This window comes from Macrosteles quadrilineatus, unplaced genomic scaffold (assembly GCF_028750875.1).
Source record: "Macrosteles quadrilineatus isolate MER2022 unplaced genomic scaffold, UCM_ALF_1.0 Scaffold_9__3_contigs__length_116548681, whole genome shotgun sequence".
Taxonomy (NCBI): domain Eukaryota; kingdom Metazoa; phylum Arthropoda; class Insecta; order Hemiptera; family Cicadellidae; genus Macrosteles; species Macrosteles quadrilineatus.
In genome coordinates this window covers 88,286,754-88,302,859 of record NW_026542602.1, presented here as the reverse complement: position 1 = coordinate 88,302,859, position 16,106 = coordinate 88,286,754, and the positions used below count along the sequence as shown (strand labels likewise).

The window sequence follows — 16,106 nt, the reverse complement described above, 5'->3', positions numbered from 1 at the left end:
AACAAGTATGCCTACAAACCTACGATAAGCATGTTTGTTATTATTATACTTAACCTACAAATGCTTACCTGTTTTCCTACATAAAACATGCGAACTAATTGCGAGTGCGACGTGAACTTAGAAAAAGACTAGTAAGAATTTACAACTGTGAATTTCTCAGAATTGATTGACAGTTCAGATGAACCTATGGCCACAGACTACGGAAACCTACAGTATTATTGTATTAATATACTGTATTTGTATTATTGTGTTACTAGCAGAGTACCCGTCCTTCGTACGGGGTTGACATATAAGTATATATGCTTATTGCAGTTATGGAAGAGGACACGATTAAAAAAAAAAACTGGTCTCTTAATTTATACGGTATCCTATTGTGTAGCACACATCTACCATAGTCCTGATGTTCTTGCACCTAGACCATGGAAAAAGTAAAGTTCTCATTGTGTACCACAACTTTTTTTTGCTAGTTGGTTCAAATTAGCTGTGGTCATTAATGCAAACAAACAACATAATAGTGCTGCACCCTGTTTGGCAAGCCTTATAACTTTTTAATGCTGTTTAATATCATAGAACCAACTTGTACAGTTGAAACGGCTGACAAAATTCTTTAATTTTTTTAAATTTGAATTCTCATAAGGTTAACTAGAGAAAGTCCAGAGCCAGAGCCACCGGGGCGGAGACTGAAAGAATTGTTGAGGTAAGAATATGTTAATCGGGGATGTCATCTATCATCATACCAAATTTCAACCTTGTCGGTTTAGTATTTTTCGCGTTTGCTTGTCACAAACATCCATCATCCATGGTTTGCACTGTAAACAAAAAGCTATCACAATAGTTCCATACCGACAAATAGGAAAAATAGGAAAATATAAATAAATATGGAAAAAGGGTAATTTTCAAACATATTTAAGTGAAATTATATAATCAGGCAAATGGAAATTCAGTCTACAGATTTGCTGTGGCAGGGGGATTATATTACGGTTTACACAAAAATAAATCAAAACGTAAACCTCATAACACTCAGGAAAAGGGCCTAGGCTGATAGGGCAATGATTATAGAATCTTAATTATTTCCTATATCCATGATGAATGATTTCTTTTAAAACGAATTATTCCCACTGTTTCACAGGAAACATTTTTAACCATTGTAGTAACATCATTATAGCTTAAAAAGTTGATAGTTTACATAATATTTAGCACATTTGACGGATAAAACTTTTTTGAATTCGTCATATTATAAGTGTATGAAAATTCATATATCTGTGTATCAATATCTACTTATCTCATTTCTGTTCAATGGAAGTTATACAATTTCAATGATACCGGTACTTAAATGGGAAGTCTTACAGCTGTTATAAAACTGTGCATACATTTTATCTTACGAGTAAATTTGCTACCAATTGATATAGTATGACAATTCTATTCTACTGCAGTACTTAGAATTCTACCACTACTCACATTAAACCAACCATATTTACTTTTGGGCTAGTGATTAATTTATTGTATTAATCATACAATATAGTGAATAGTGTAGGTAGTCATTTATTTATTTCGTTTCTATGACATAGCTCTATTTTGTAGAAATCAATTATGCAATCATAACAACAGAAATACTGCATCATTACATTTTACGGCGACATAGTATTTATTTTACATATAAAAAAATTTAAGCTAATGCAATAATTAGTTCAATTAGAACCATTGAATAATTTAAACATTAATCGAAGACGAAGCGGTTGACAACTTTCAAACAGTTGACTAGGACTAGTTGCCTTCAATAATTGCAATGCGAACTGTATGCACTGAGGTCGGCAAACAGTGTTCACAGTGTGCAGGCACTTTGGACGTCGTGGCACTTGGACGTCGTGCAACAGTCAAATATTGATTGGACGTCGTGGCACTTGGACGTCGTGCAACTGGCAGAGGCTTTGGACGTCGTGCAAATGATACGTCTTTACAATTATATAGTGCGCTGTTTCACGACGTCCAAGTGCCACGACGTCCAAAGCTTGTAGAAAGACTATATTTTTCGCAGTTACTGTACTTTTGGACGTCGTGACACTTGGACGTCGTGCAACAACTCAAAAATTATGTTTTGGACGTCGTGGCACTGGAAAAATATTATTGGACGTCATGGCACTTGGACGTCGTGCAACACTCCCGTTTTGGACCTCGTTGGTTACTTGAATTGTCTAAGAATTAGTTTGATTTGACTTAATGCAGTTTGAACAGTTGCATGGTAAAGAAAATACAGCATTTTGATCGTTTTGAAAACTGTTTACAGCACAAATAACTGTTTACAGAATTATTGATTGATTAATGTTAATTTTTTATCCTGGAAGATTTTTTTTCCTACTATTCATACCCGAATCTTTACAATAAATACAAAATTCGAGGTATTTATAATTAGAAATTTATTTTCATGTGCCCTTTAATAATTAGTTTGTCATCTCCAAAACGAACTAAGCATAAATACAATTAATTACTGTATTGACGAATCTTATATAAGTAAATTATGTACTCAAATTACCTACTCAAACTAACTATACTTAAATATTCCATTATTCAAGCAATCAAAGTTACCCTTAACGATATTACGACTTTCTAATAACATTATTATTATTAGACTCAATTGCACTTTGAAAGGCCATAATGACAGTCCGGATATAGCTCTGACGTCAGAATATGAACTCAGCAAAGGTCGAGATAGATCGGCTCGGCCATCAGCCATCAGCTGTTCTTAGAATGATTCAAGCCATCAACTTTGCTTTAGCTTTGCGACATCGGAGATGGCTTGGAAATCGTAAATGATCGTTAATAGTTTGTATAGTTAGAAGTTAGAAGTTTGAAGTAGTTAGAAGTAGTAGTTAGAAGTTTGTTTAATACGTTATTTTATTGGTAAATAAATTAAATAAATTATGATTTTCTTAATTTTTAGAAACTGCAGTCTTGACGACAAGAATTATTGCATTAGATTGATTCTAAGATTCTAAATTTCCAAATGCTAGTGCAATAAATGAACTAAAATGTATTCCTTTAAAAAAAACTTTCATACTTGAACTAGACTGTCTACATTTCCACTTCGATGGCTGTGAATAGACGGTATCAAGCAAAGCTAGGGGTAAGCCAAGTAGGAAAAGATTAAGCTGTAGGCTACTGATAAGTTTAAAGTGAGTGGGAACTCGAACCCATGACTTCGTTGCCTTTCGTTTAACAACATAGAAAAACGAAATATTCCCTACTGCTTCTCCATTGGTGTTAAATTAAAAATGAAATGAAATGAAAATGAAACATGGAAAATTGTAAGAGCTATTTATTGTAACATGTAAAATATTTTACGTTCCCATCAAGTAGCTTACTGAAATATGGAAAAATAGAACATAAAATATGACGTTGGGAATAACACACTCTATTTAGATGCTCTTTCAACCTCCAGCATACTCATACTCCTCCAGCATCCAAAATGTGTCTAAATCGTTCTGGGCAATCTTATTTTAAAGCATGGAAACGAGGGGTGGAACAAGTCTTATTTAGGCCTATTCGTCACCATAGAAAGATTAAAATTGTCCTACGCCATGAACACAATACAAACCTGTAGTTCCAGAGTCGTCACGATTGTAGTCTTGAACTCTTCGTCGTCACGTCGTCATGGCAGTCCTCGGTCACGCCCCCTTGGCTCAGTCAGTCGACCATGGAGCGATCGGTCTTACCATGAAAGGGTAGAATCTGGGACAATCGTTGCGCAACTCGTCCAATTGGTTGACAGTATTACCTTCCGGGACTTTTTTGCTTTCTCGTAAGAGCCGGTTTCCAAGAGAGTTTGTTACCAGAGTAATAATATTAGATTGCTGTCGACTAGATGGACATAAACCTACTTGTGTAGTTTCTATGAGAACTATACAATTGGAATCACCATAAAAGTTCATAGGAATGTCTCAAAGAACCTTCTTCTTCTCGTTCCACAGTTGAACGGAAACCTGTACTGTATTACTATCTTGGGAAATGCAAGTAGGTATCTCATTCTTTTATTAGAAAAATGTATTGATGTGTGGAAAGCTTGAAAGCCGATGATGACGATCAAATGTATATATAGTTTGAGAGTGCTCTGTAATCATTCGTTTTTTTTTCAGACGACAAGTAGTTTACACATAGATATTTTTGGTTTCACTACTTTTAAAGTGATTCAATGAACCTTTGGTTAAGAAAGATGTCAATGAACTCGAAAGCTACCGGACAAGAACTACTCGCTAATAATAAGCTAGTAAGCTAGTAAGTAAACCAAAACTTAAAAATAGAAAATCGGATACGTATTTACTGGGAAATGCACAATGAATGTGGTTAATGAACACGTTTCTTATGTATGGGATATTAATTCCGTTGCTGGAGTTTAATTGATAAACCTTTAGTATTGGTGTCCCAATTTCCTTGGAGTAAAGTAAATGCTCCAATATTTTTCCATATATTATCTTGCTAATTTTGATTTTTCGTTAATATAATTTTTACCACACCATTATATTTTAGTTTTCTGTTGTTGGCAAGCGTCTTGGAAATACCCTTATAAATACTCCGATCCGATCAACAACAGCCCAAGAGCACTTGTATAGCTGATAGGGAAGCGGTCTGGACTGGCTAGACTGAGGTTTTATTGACCAGATGCTGCTTGGAATTAAAATGCCTCAAATTCTCATCCATATTCATAACTTTGTTCCAGCAATATGTATTTTAGGTTTCCCTAAACACTTCATTTTGTGCACAGAAACTAAGCACATTCACGATTTGGGATTTGCGAATAGTTAAATGTAGTGTATTGTTCATGTTTAATGTTTAAATTCAATCATGTAAACTGTTTTAATATTTTGTGAATTTTTGTTGTTGTTGTTGTTTTATTTTTGTGTTTTTTTAGACATTTGTTTTATTGCCTTGTATCGTAATTACATTTTAAAGCTCACCAGTCATTTTTGAACTGAATAAACTCAAAAAACTCTACTTATTGGAATCTTTGTAAAGTAATTCCTTGGTAGCAAACATCGTTTAGGAGACTAATGTTTTAACTCCTCTAAAGATTGCTACTGTATTTCCAATTCTTTGATAATACTATCTTATTGATACATGTTGACCGTTATAACGAATTGATTGAGATAATTTTGCAGTAGAACAGATGATAAATGATTATTTGTCCCGAATATAACTGTGCTTGTAACTCGAGGTAAAATTTGGTCCTGCTGTTGTCAAGGCTGGGTTCTACAGATATAATAATTTTTCTTTTAGAAAACTCTGCCTTGCTGATAAATAGTTGGTGTAGATATTACGTTATTAAACGAACTCAACAATTTCCTTATACCAAAAAGTGGGGCTGCTGGCTGAAATGTTATAATTATCTGCAAATCCTGTTTAGGGCTAGGTTTGGTTAGAACCAAGGTAACTTAAAACTTGAGTGTCTTGTATCGGGAAAGATACAAATATTTCCTGTAATATTCAAAATAAAATTTTAACTCATACTACTCGAAGTAAAATATCTTCATTTAGTTAAAGTTGAACATTGTTGATACAAAGGCTTCTTTTTCTTTTTAGAAAACTCTGCCTTGCTGATAAATAGTTGGTGTAGATATTACGTTATTAAACGAACGTGTTTAGGGCTAGGTTTGGTTAGAACCAAGGTAACTTAAAACTTGAGTGTCTTGTATCGGGAAAGATACAAATATTTCCTGTAATATTCAAAATAAAATTTTAACTTATACTACTCGAAGTAAAATATCTTCATTTAGTCTAAGTTGCTCTCTCTGATGTCTGATGTTTATAGTTAGTAGTATGACATTAGTAGTAGCTTGTTTGTCCTAATACTAATCTAGGTAAAATTTGGTCCTTCGCCGGATTCTGCTGATATGATCTGCGATACGCATGCGTGAGACCGTTATCCGCGTAGCGCCTGCGCCGCTCCCAGGTGAACGTCCGCGCATGCGCATACCTCCGCGACTTTCCCCTAACATAACCTCACATTGTCATACGCATTCCCCCACCTGCGCTGTGTTGACACTTCGTACACTTGTTTGCGTTCCCAAGGTTGAGTGGGTTTCATCGTGACCGACGAATTGTTCAAGGGCGAGAACGTCGTTCATTCATTCTAGGCCTAATTAGAAAGGGAACAGTAAATCCTTTGCGAAAGGTCGTTCTTTCAGTTTATGTTTCAACCACTTTTGTGGATGATTGTGATAATTTGTAGCTTTTGAAAGGGTTCGTTTGAAATTTTGTGATCTGGAGATTGACTAGAATGCTGATGTGTTTTGACAAATAAACATAAAATTGAGTAATGATTTTGGGATTGTCAAAAGGCTAATCATTCTACTCCTCAAGTGAAGAGGGAGTGGCACAAAGGCAAGCAAATGTTGATGAAAACTTTTTCAAACAAAACACACGAGGGGTGTGTTTGATCCTGTTCTGCCGCTACATTAACTGATTGCTTTCTGCAGCTCGTGTTTGCAGTTTCCTCGTTTTGTGCCTAAATTGTGTGTGCATTCGAAAAGTTTTGTGTTAAACTGTTTTTTTTTTTTTTTTTTTTTTTTGACGCACATTAACAGAACTTTAAAATATTAATACGCACAATTTTGAGCTAGATTTATTAAAACTCGACGAATTTACATCCTACAAAGTTGTAGAGAAATGATTGTAGTAATAACGGTTTTGAATCCGACTTTTCATAACGACTTTTCATTTAGCCTACTTTACTTAAAATACGGTTGCCTTAGAGATGGAGTCTAGGATGAAGATTAGAAGGAAGACTTAGAAGTATCTATATCAATCGTTTTTCATTTATTAACAAAACATGACATAAAACTGAAGTGTTTTTGTTGAACATATCTTCTATCTACAATTTAAAAAAAACAATTTCATTTCTTGATTAAGTAAAACTGTAATGGCTTGATTATTTAAGCTACCTTTTTCAGTTTTCTTTTTTTAGGTGCTATAATTGATTTTGAATATGATTAATCTATGGATTACGTTATTTCATAATTGGCTACGATTTGTTTATTTTCACTTAAGTCATAGAACAATCTACAAATCTCTAACCTTAAGTGTAAAAACATGCAGGAACCATAAGACCCAAATGGTCAAGAGAAAGCATAGCCAAGTGACCAAACGAAAACCACATGCCAGACACAAAAGGTCGTAAAAGTTCATCGGTGACCAAGTAGGCCGCCCAACCGGCAGCAAGGGTGTTTGTGGCACATGTCAGGTGGAGGATCATAACAGGAAAGGGAGAAGGGAATTGCGTGAAAGAAGAATGTGGAAAGTGCGTGGAAGAAGTGGGGCAGAACGAGTGCAGAGAGGGAACGTCCAACGTCCAACTGGTTCCACCGTTAGCGGGAATGTGGTTGATTGCGGCAAGTTGGAACATGCGCGAACCACCTGGTAGTTGCGCTAGCTGATGGTCGGTGTTGTAATTGCACATGTCCCACTTACGAGACCTAGATAAGCGCATCTTGCGGCAGATGAGGCGGAAAGTGTTTTAAAGTCCAAATTGCCGGCGGAATTATTGGGCAAAATGGTCCTTCGAGCCGGATTAAGAAAATAGTCCTTCGAGCCGGATTAAGAAAATAGTCCTTCGAGCCGGATTAAGAAAATGGTCCTTCGGGCCGGATTGTGCAAAACTGCCATTTTCGGAGCTTAATGTTTTGGGGACGTATTGAACAAATTATTCACGGGTATGAGATTTAAAATGGTGCTGTGAGGTATACACAGACTAGCTATGTTAAGACAATAGTAACTCTTTAGCATATGAACATTTTGATGCTTGTTAATAAGTTTAATAATATTTGGTAGTTCAACTTTGTTTAAAAAACATATTTTGATCATTATAAGTTTTGTTTGCTTGTATTCAACACAGACTTTTTCAAATTTTGTATACCTTTCGTGTAAATAAAGTTATGAGTGCTGTAGGTAGGTCAATTGATGTACGTGCTGCTGATATACGCCGATGATAGTTAAACTTTATTTAGAAAAGCCATCTGTTGTTTTTTAAGGAATTTATTCTCCTAAGATAAGCTCATGTTTTCGTAAACAGTTGATTCATTCATTTTACTAAGGCATACTTTTACGTTTCCTCAGCCTTCATGAACTGCGTCTATAAACAATATCTGCTATTTTCACAACTTTCGTTTGTAATGTTTGGCGTATCTCGCGCATAATGTGTAGCCAAGTAAGCAAAACGCCATGCATAACCAGCTTTCCCCCATTAAGAGGGGGAATACGTAGTTGTAAACAGTTTTATCACATCATTATCCGAGATGTTTGCTCTGCATGTTGATTCGCAGTTTGCATTCCTGGCGAAATTGCGCTTCTCTCGACTATTAATTGGGTTGCATTCAATTACTTCACTCCCTAATATAGTTTAACAATTTCTTCGCTAATGTTAAATTAATGTTTAGGAATTGAACATTAATGTATCTAAGTAAAGCTAACAATGCTATAACTTAAGACGAATTACTAGTACGGATTACTGTATTTCCTGCTGAACCTTTCCCCACATTATCCGCTAGGTGCTTTAAAGCATCAGTGGTAACTAGAGAGTAATACATATTTTGGGTATGAATTTACAATTTACAGTACTTCTATAATTGCAGTCATCACTGGTCTGCTTACATCATCAGTCAATGAGTTTAAATCGTTTGAACCCTTTTTCAGTTAACCCCCTCAACTGCAGTTAAAATGCAGGTGTTCCTTCCTGTTCCAACAATGTTACATTACATTTGTTGGCCAAACGCCATTAAACTTCCATAAGTGTATAAGGGGGTTCAAAACGGATATCAGTTTTACGCTAGCCGCTAGCCTATAGGTATTACGCTATAAACTCTTATAGGCCTTAGCAATAAACAAATTAAATTTAACCAATAAATACAACATTGCAATACTATGCTATGTTTAGAACGAAATATCTAACTAAATAAAATATCAGATGAGTTATTTTTTACAGTGTAGTTATTTCCTATATCTCCGTAAAACCCCACTTTCGTCAGTAAAATTACGTCCCGAAACGTCCCATGTAAACAATCGATAAACCAAAATCTTAAGAAAAGCGCTTATCTAAAAGCTACTATTGTAAAACTCAATTATCGTGTCTTTCTTAGTACTTTAAGTACATAATTCCTCACATCTTTCCGACAATCCTTTACCGTAACGCAACCCCTAAAATGTAAAGATATTCCAACACTAATATCATTTTCATTGTGACACGCTAATTCAAACATCCTTTATTTATATTTCTCAACTGTCCAACCTCCATAGTGTAGTTGGTACGTAATTCTTGTCAACTTTCCGTCACTACTGTGACTCAACCATTAAACGTTTAAAGATAAGAGAATGAAGTGTTTGACTCTCCCACCATTCCGACTGTTCAATCAGTCTCATTAAAGTTATCTTTCCTCTCCGTATCAGTGATAGGACAGACGAAGATGCTCCAGTTAAGTGAGTGAAGTGAATCGTACGATTAAAGTAAGCCTGTGTTATGGACTCTTGGTTCAATTTTACATGATGTGTTTCAGTTTTATTTGTTTTATTGCATTTGTTCGTGGATTATTCGTTGAAAAGACGTTCGTGAGAAAATTCTGAACCGATTGTGGATGTGTATTCTCTAGGTTTTATTTTCAGAACGTAAACTTTGGAAAATCCTGTTTTTTAGTTTTTTGTTTCAAAAGTAGGCTATACAAGTTATTGAAATTTACTTATTTTATTTAACTATATTACTAGTAGCCCTAAAGAGTGAATATATATATATATATATATATACCGGTATATAAGTCATTATTTAGCTTTTTAGTTTTAGCGCTTGCGGACACATTTTGAGGTTTTCACAGGCTGTTGCAGACACGTAGGAACCATTCTGCTTTGGGGATCCTGTATAGACGAATAGGTGAATACTTTTGTTATTTTGTGAATTAAGTTATTATGACAATTTAATTTTACTGTTTAATCAAGGCCCCACTCAATGAACATTTTATGTTGTTTTCGGTGTGACAATCAATTAAAGGTAAAATTACCTGTGTCCGCCGGTCGATAATAGGATACAACAGGATCGACCGGCGGACACGGGTAATTTGACCTTTTATTGATTGTTTGATGTAGTTTAAACCCGGGGCAGTTAAAAGGGCTGATTATAATCCCACATTTGGGACTCTTGCTTTGACAAAACCAATTTTATTTTTTGTTCTAATTTATTTGAAAATATTTATTATTCGTGTACCGGTATATGACAATGTTGTGTTTCCTTTTACAAGGGAGTTGTTCAAACTGTTAAAATTAATATTCTGTCAATCATGACAGATATTTGTTGATATTTGTTGACAAGTTTTTATTTCTTGATATCTTTATTAAAATCTATTATTTCTTACTACTACTACCGAATCTCACCAAAAAACATTCGTACTATACAATAATTAGTGAGCTCTCTCTAGCTCGTAGTGCAGTCTTTTACTTGCTTCTGCAGAACTTACTTCTTTGTAGAATGTCTAGCCACACATATGAACTTCTTTAAACCATTAAAATAACCATACTGACGATTAGTGGAAGTGGAGTAGAAGTAAACGAACGTTAGTCCATCCCCACTTCTATAGCGATAAAAACTCGGCCCGGTAGTAGAACCTTGCGGGACACCAACTTTCTAGGAGTTTACGTTGCAGTGCTAGCTACCATCTGAGGATTGTAGAAATCTCAGACTAGACCAGACTTCTAGGCATCTTGTGAATGGTCGTGCTCAATGGCCAGCTGACCATTTGCCCCATTCATGGACCGTTCACTCACACATACGCACGTAATGGACTGTTTCCTGTCACACCTTGCTAGGTCTCTGTACAGTGTCTTGTCCATCAGTCAGGCTGTTCTAGGTAGGCAGACCTGTACCCGTCCAGTGTGGGCTGTCTTTATGTGGAATTGTCATTGACTTGAATCAACATCCAAGTTGAAGTTGGCAACGTACAGGATGGAAGACTTGAATGGTTCAAGTTGTCGTAAAAAACGTTATGTCATACTTGGAAGAGTTGTCTGTGATAACTAAGATGTCACGTTATTCGATGAGTTTATTTTGTTTACACAGCCCCACAAATATTAGAACAGAAACTGTATGGATCATAAAAATAAACAAAGGACTTCACAGGCCCGAAAGTAAACATGTTTATATTAATTTTGAATGGAACTGACAAAAACGTTCAAACCAGTTGTTACAGCTATTATAATATAGACGTTCGTATCAGGGACGTCATTTGTTTATGATTAGGATCGATACAGTTTCTGTTCTAATATACGTGCATATTCCTATTCGGCGATCTGAGCAAATTAGATCGGCAATTATTGCATTTAGACCAGATGTAGACCAAACAAACCTCCATAGTACACTACATTCTGCTTGTTTCCAAAAGATCTACTTATAAATAATTGTCTTTCCAAAAGTGATCACTGTTACGATATAACAAAAACATAGGTGTCTGCAGTTTATTTTCAGACAAGATACAGCCATCTTAGCAAACCACTTCTAGAGTACGTCACATTCTGCTTGTGGTCAAGGGCTCGATGACAAAAATGACGTCGTAAAGGATATCGCTCGTGGTTATCCACCAGACATACAATATTCAATTTTGGTTTGGGTGCAGCTGAAATAGGTATATGAAGAGTGAAACCTGGGTCTCAAAAACTAAAGATGAAACCCTGCAGCATAACATAGTTAACATGTTCTATGTATGCTGTTAACTTGTGATTGAACTATGACCTCAACTATATACCTGGAATATACGTCCCTTACGTACTAACTTCTTTCCAAATAGATCTTCCAAATTTCCTTAAGAACCTTACAATTCCACTAAAATCTCTCAAGTTTTGCCACTTAATCCGAACTTAATTGTTGCAGTGATGTGAGATCCGAGCTTGGGTCATGGGAGCCAACATGGGCAAGAACTCCTCCTTCCTGGACTCTCTGCCCTCGACCCAGGCCACTCTCCACGTGGTCATGTTGGGACTGGACAGCGCTGGCAAGACCACCGCACTCTACCGGCTCAAGTTCGACCAGTACCTCAACACAGTGCCCACCATAGGCTTCAACTGCGAGAAGGTATAAATGTTGATAGTTTTCTAAAATGTATCACCTTTGGTCAATTCAATAAGCTTTGCTGTAACATTGGACGTTCCTTGGGCGAAGACCAAGGGAATCTTGACATGATTAAGCCTATAAATCTTGGTCGGGTTTAAGCTATTCCTATGTGTAATTTCCCACCCTATAGTCTGTGTGGTGGAATCTGATTTCTTCCCTTCCACCTACCTTTGACTGGCCCGGGCCTTAAACCATTGGTCAGTCCCCAGAAAGACCGGGTCAGAATACAGGTTCCATCATACTTACTATAGTATATTTGAATAGCGTTACGATAGCTAGGAACACCATTCGCACACTGAAATTAACACCTTAAAATATTTTATGGATTTAAATGTTTTATGGATTTAAATATTTTACGAAGCTTAATGATGTATGTTTCACGTTTATCCAAGTGATTTCCGATTTGGTCTGGGTGAGAGGTTTATAGGGAGACAATTTAAAAATTAGGATTTAGAGGTGAGAAGATGTTTAAAAACAGCAGAGTAGTGTACGAGTAACCCATACTAGAAATAAAGAAGTAAATCTTTGAATTCAGCTAAAAGTAACACAATTCTGAAAAAATAGCGTAAGCCTAACAAAATTATTACATTGCAAACCTATAACAACAGTGGGGAGTGGCATACAATGTGTGGGTACTATTGCACAGTGAATATTCAGATTCCAAGTCATTGTTTGTGGAGTAACCAGGCTGGAAGGTTAACTTCAAACAAACAACCCCTTTCATATTTGTTGGATTGAATTAGTGTAGCCTATTCAATAAACTGTAATAATTTTGTATTGTGTGTAAAGTTGGACTTTAATGCTACACAGCAACTAAAAAAGAACTGAAATCCCATGGAAATTCGAAACTCCTTGTTTCTAAATTAGTGTTGGGATACCTAATTGATTTTCACGACACTGACTATTGCAAAATTCTAAATAAATCATTAGTGACCTCAACTAAGTTTTTCCTTGCCCTTTGACAACCTTCCTCAGAGAACTTTCATAATTCTCACCAAAATTATTTTCCAGGTCAAAGGAACTCTGGGAAGAGCGAAGGGCATCAACTTCCTCGTCTGGGACGTCGGAGGGCAAGAGAAACTACGACCGCTCTGGAAGTCGTACACCAGATGCACCGACGGTATAGTGTTTGTGCTGGACTCTGTTGACGTGGAGAGAATGGAAGAGGCCAAGATGGAACTAGTGAGGACCGCTAGGTCTCCGGAAAACACGGGAGTTCCTATCCTGATCCTGGCGAACAAGCAGGACCTTCCGGGAGCCAGGGAACCCAAGGAGCTCGAGAAACTTCTAGGACTCCACGAACTGGGCGGGTGTACCCACTCGTGGCATATCCAACCTGCCTGTGCCATCACGGGGGATGGTCTTCACGAAGGGATGGAGGCCTTGTACGAGATGATTCTGAAGAGGAGGAAACTCGCGAAACAGTGCAAGAAAAAGACTAGATAAAACAACACTAGTAGCCTGTACAGTCTTCTCCGTCTGTTCTTGTTTTGTTGTAGATGTTGCTGTTCTGGCAAAGTGTCTGTTGAGGAAGCACAATGAAGAGTCTTTGCAAACTTGACAAATAATTATTAGGGACAAGTAGCTCTTTACCTGATTGAATGGCTTCTCTCATTTTAACGCTCATCCCCGTTGTTATAGTTTGTGTTATCAAAAATTACATATAATTTAAAATTTTCAAGCAACTGTATCCTTTATTGAACAGAGAAAAACAATTGTTGGCTACAAAAAGTTGACAGATATCAATATAAAAAGAATCTGTCTTAGATTATTTCAATTGGAATTCGTTAAAATATATATTTTAAACATTCACACTAATCACACTTTTCTTTAATTTAAAACTCCTCTGGGGGAAAGCAATGTTTTAAGTGTAATTTCCAACGAAGAGCATAAAAGTGTTAAAAACCCTCTTAATTTTCAAACTGTTTTCAACACTTGAATGGCCAATTTATAAAACAGTCCCGTCGAAAACGAGGTCATAGCAAAACTTGTCGGCTAATGCATTGCCACTGTGGTTGGTCGGTTGGTGGTTCACTCGACCTACTTTGGTAGCCAAATAATTTATCGAACTACTTACACTCAAAACTGTAGTTAACCCATTTATTTCAGTGAATAGGACACTTTGCTTCAACAGTTTTAACCCGTAACCGTTGTACATAAGATATTTCTATTTATGTAAATACCCTTTAGACTGTGTAAAACCCACCTATCTGCGACCAATTATGTACGCTAGACGTATTCAAGCGGGTAAATAAATTCTGACGGCGCAATTTTAATTTTAATCGAAATAAAATAGTCCATTATATTAATTTGTGCCTTATCGTAATCTTTGGAAGTGACATTCTTTTGTAAGTGATATAGGAAAATAAATTCAGAATTTCGTAGACTGTAGTAAACACTAATATCTATAATGTTAAAGCACAAAATATGTAAGGTTAACCGTCAATATTTAAGTTTGAAACAATTTGAAGTAATGATGAATTTGGAATTTTTCAGTTTTCATAATTTATTCACCCAACTTTTCTGAGATTTGCATTCAATTCATTCTGGTTCTGCTCTACGATTCCCTCAGAGCACTAGAGATCGAGATACGTCACGATTGGAGATAAACCTGTTTTTGTTCTGGGGTTTGATTAGTAAACCGGAAATGAAATTCGTTGAACCGGAAGTGAATTTTGGTTCCGGTGGGCAAAGAGAACGGAGAGCGAATCAATATAGGGTCACGAGTTGAGTTCGTGCGAAACGTCTGCTTACGTCATAAAATTGCATAACTAAAAATTACCACGGTGACCTTTAAAGTTTGATTATTGAGTCTTTTGTTTCCATCTTTGAGTGGCGGATTTTGCAATCTTTTATTGTTTATACATCTTTCTACAGAATTACCTACATTGCAAATATTTAATATATGAATTCTGAAACTATATGGACGAGATTGAATGCCGGTTACTGTATATTGATTTTAACATTAAAATAATGTTTTTACATTCGAAATATTATAACATATGTGGATATTACATTTTATTGAAAACCCGAGATATGTGAGTAAAACTGCGGGAGTGTCCAAACAGTTATATAGTGCTCATCTTCAAATTAGAAATTGCTGGTTTGATCCAGCAAGTCAGAATCTGGACCTAGATGTAATTTTTCATTGGGCTATCAATAAATGATGATATCAGACTTTTTTACTTCTTAAGTTAAAAAAAAAAACAATTTTAAAAATCTGAATGCATCATCATCAATTCAAATTGTTTCTATTAATACTCAGTAGGCCTAACTAACCAGCCATTTCGCAGTTACGATTTCACACCTGTATTCGTATTAGAAAAAATGCCAGAACAATAAATAGATAAGATTTCCCAGTAATATTCCACAATAGAATCTTTCAGCATAAGCTAGTCACAGTAAACTCTACTCATATATTTTCTTATATGCTCATTAATTTAAACAACGTAGGAAATTGTTTAAACTGCATTTCATGAAATGGGTTGTGTTAGTTTGATATATGTGTCAAATTTATTAAAACTCTGTTTTTTGGCCTACACTTGACATTTTTTCAACTAATGTTATTTTAAACTTGCTAAATCAGTTAACCCTTCACATGAATGTACTGTATAATCTGCTATATTTTTAACCTTTTTCCCTGCGGTTATATTTTGTGCAAAAATCAAAATTAGTCATATCTATTTTTATATAAAACGGCATATTTTAATCGTTTATGCTTGACTGAAAATGTTTGTTGTTTTCCGAGTTTGTTTCTATATTGAATGTTTTCCGTGTCGGTGTTATGCTTTGTTTGTTATACTAGTCATGAGAATTGTTATTGTATATTTTGTTGTAAATATGATTTACCATTAGTTTTGCTCAGTACCGCTTAACCTCGAGTCCGTGACGGGCGGTTTATGTTTAGATGTAGATTTTGTAATTAATATGCTTAAAATTATCATGTTTATAAAATAAAGTATATATTTAATCGTAA

The 16,106-nt window shown here is 35.7% G+C and overlaps 1 protein-coding gene across 1 annotated transcript in view; it reads left to right on the top strand.

Moving 5' to 3' along the window:
• LOC129002854 (ADP-ribosylation factor-like protein 4A) overlaps positions 1-16,106 on the top strand; it is a 60,417-nt gene extending 44,311 nt beyond the window's left edge. Inside the window, exons 2-3 of the mRNA XM_054430950.1 lie at positions 11,891-12,091; positions 13,142-16,106. Of these exons, the coding sequence (XP_054286925.1) occupies positions 11,915-12,091; positions 13,142-13,576 (612 nt within the window). The 5' untranslated portion in view covers positions 11,891-11,914 and the 3' untranslated portion in view covers positions 13,577-16,106. The remainder of the gene's footprint in view (positions 1-11,890; positions 12,092-13,141) is intronic.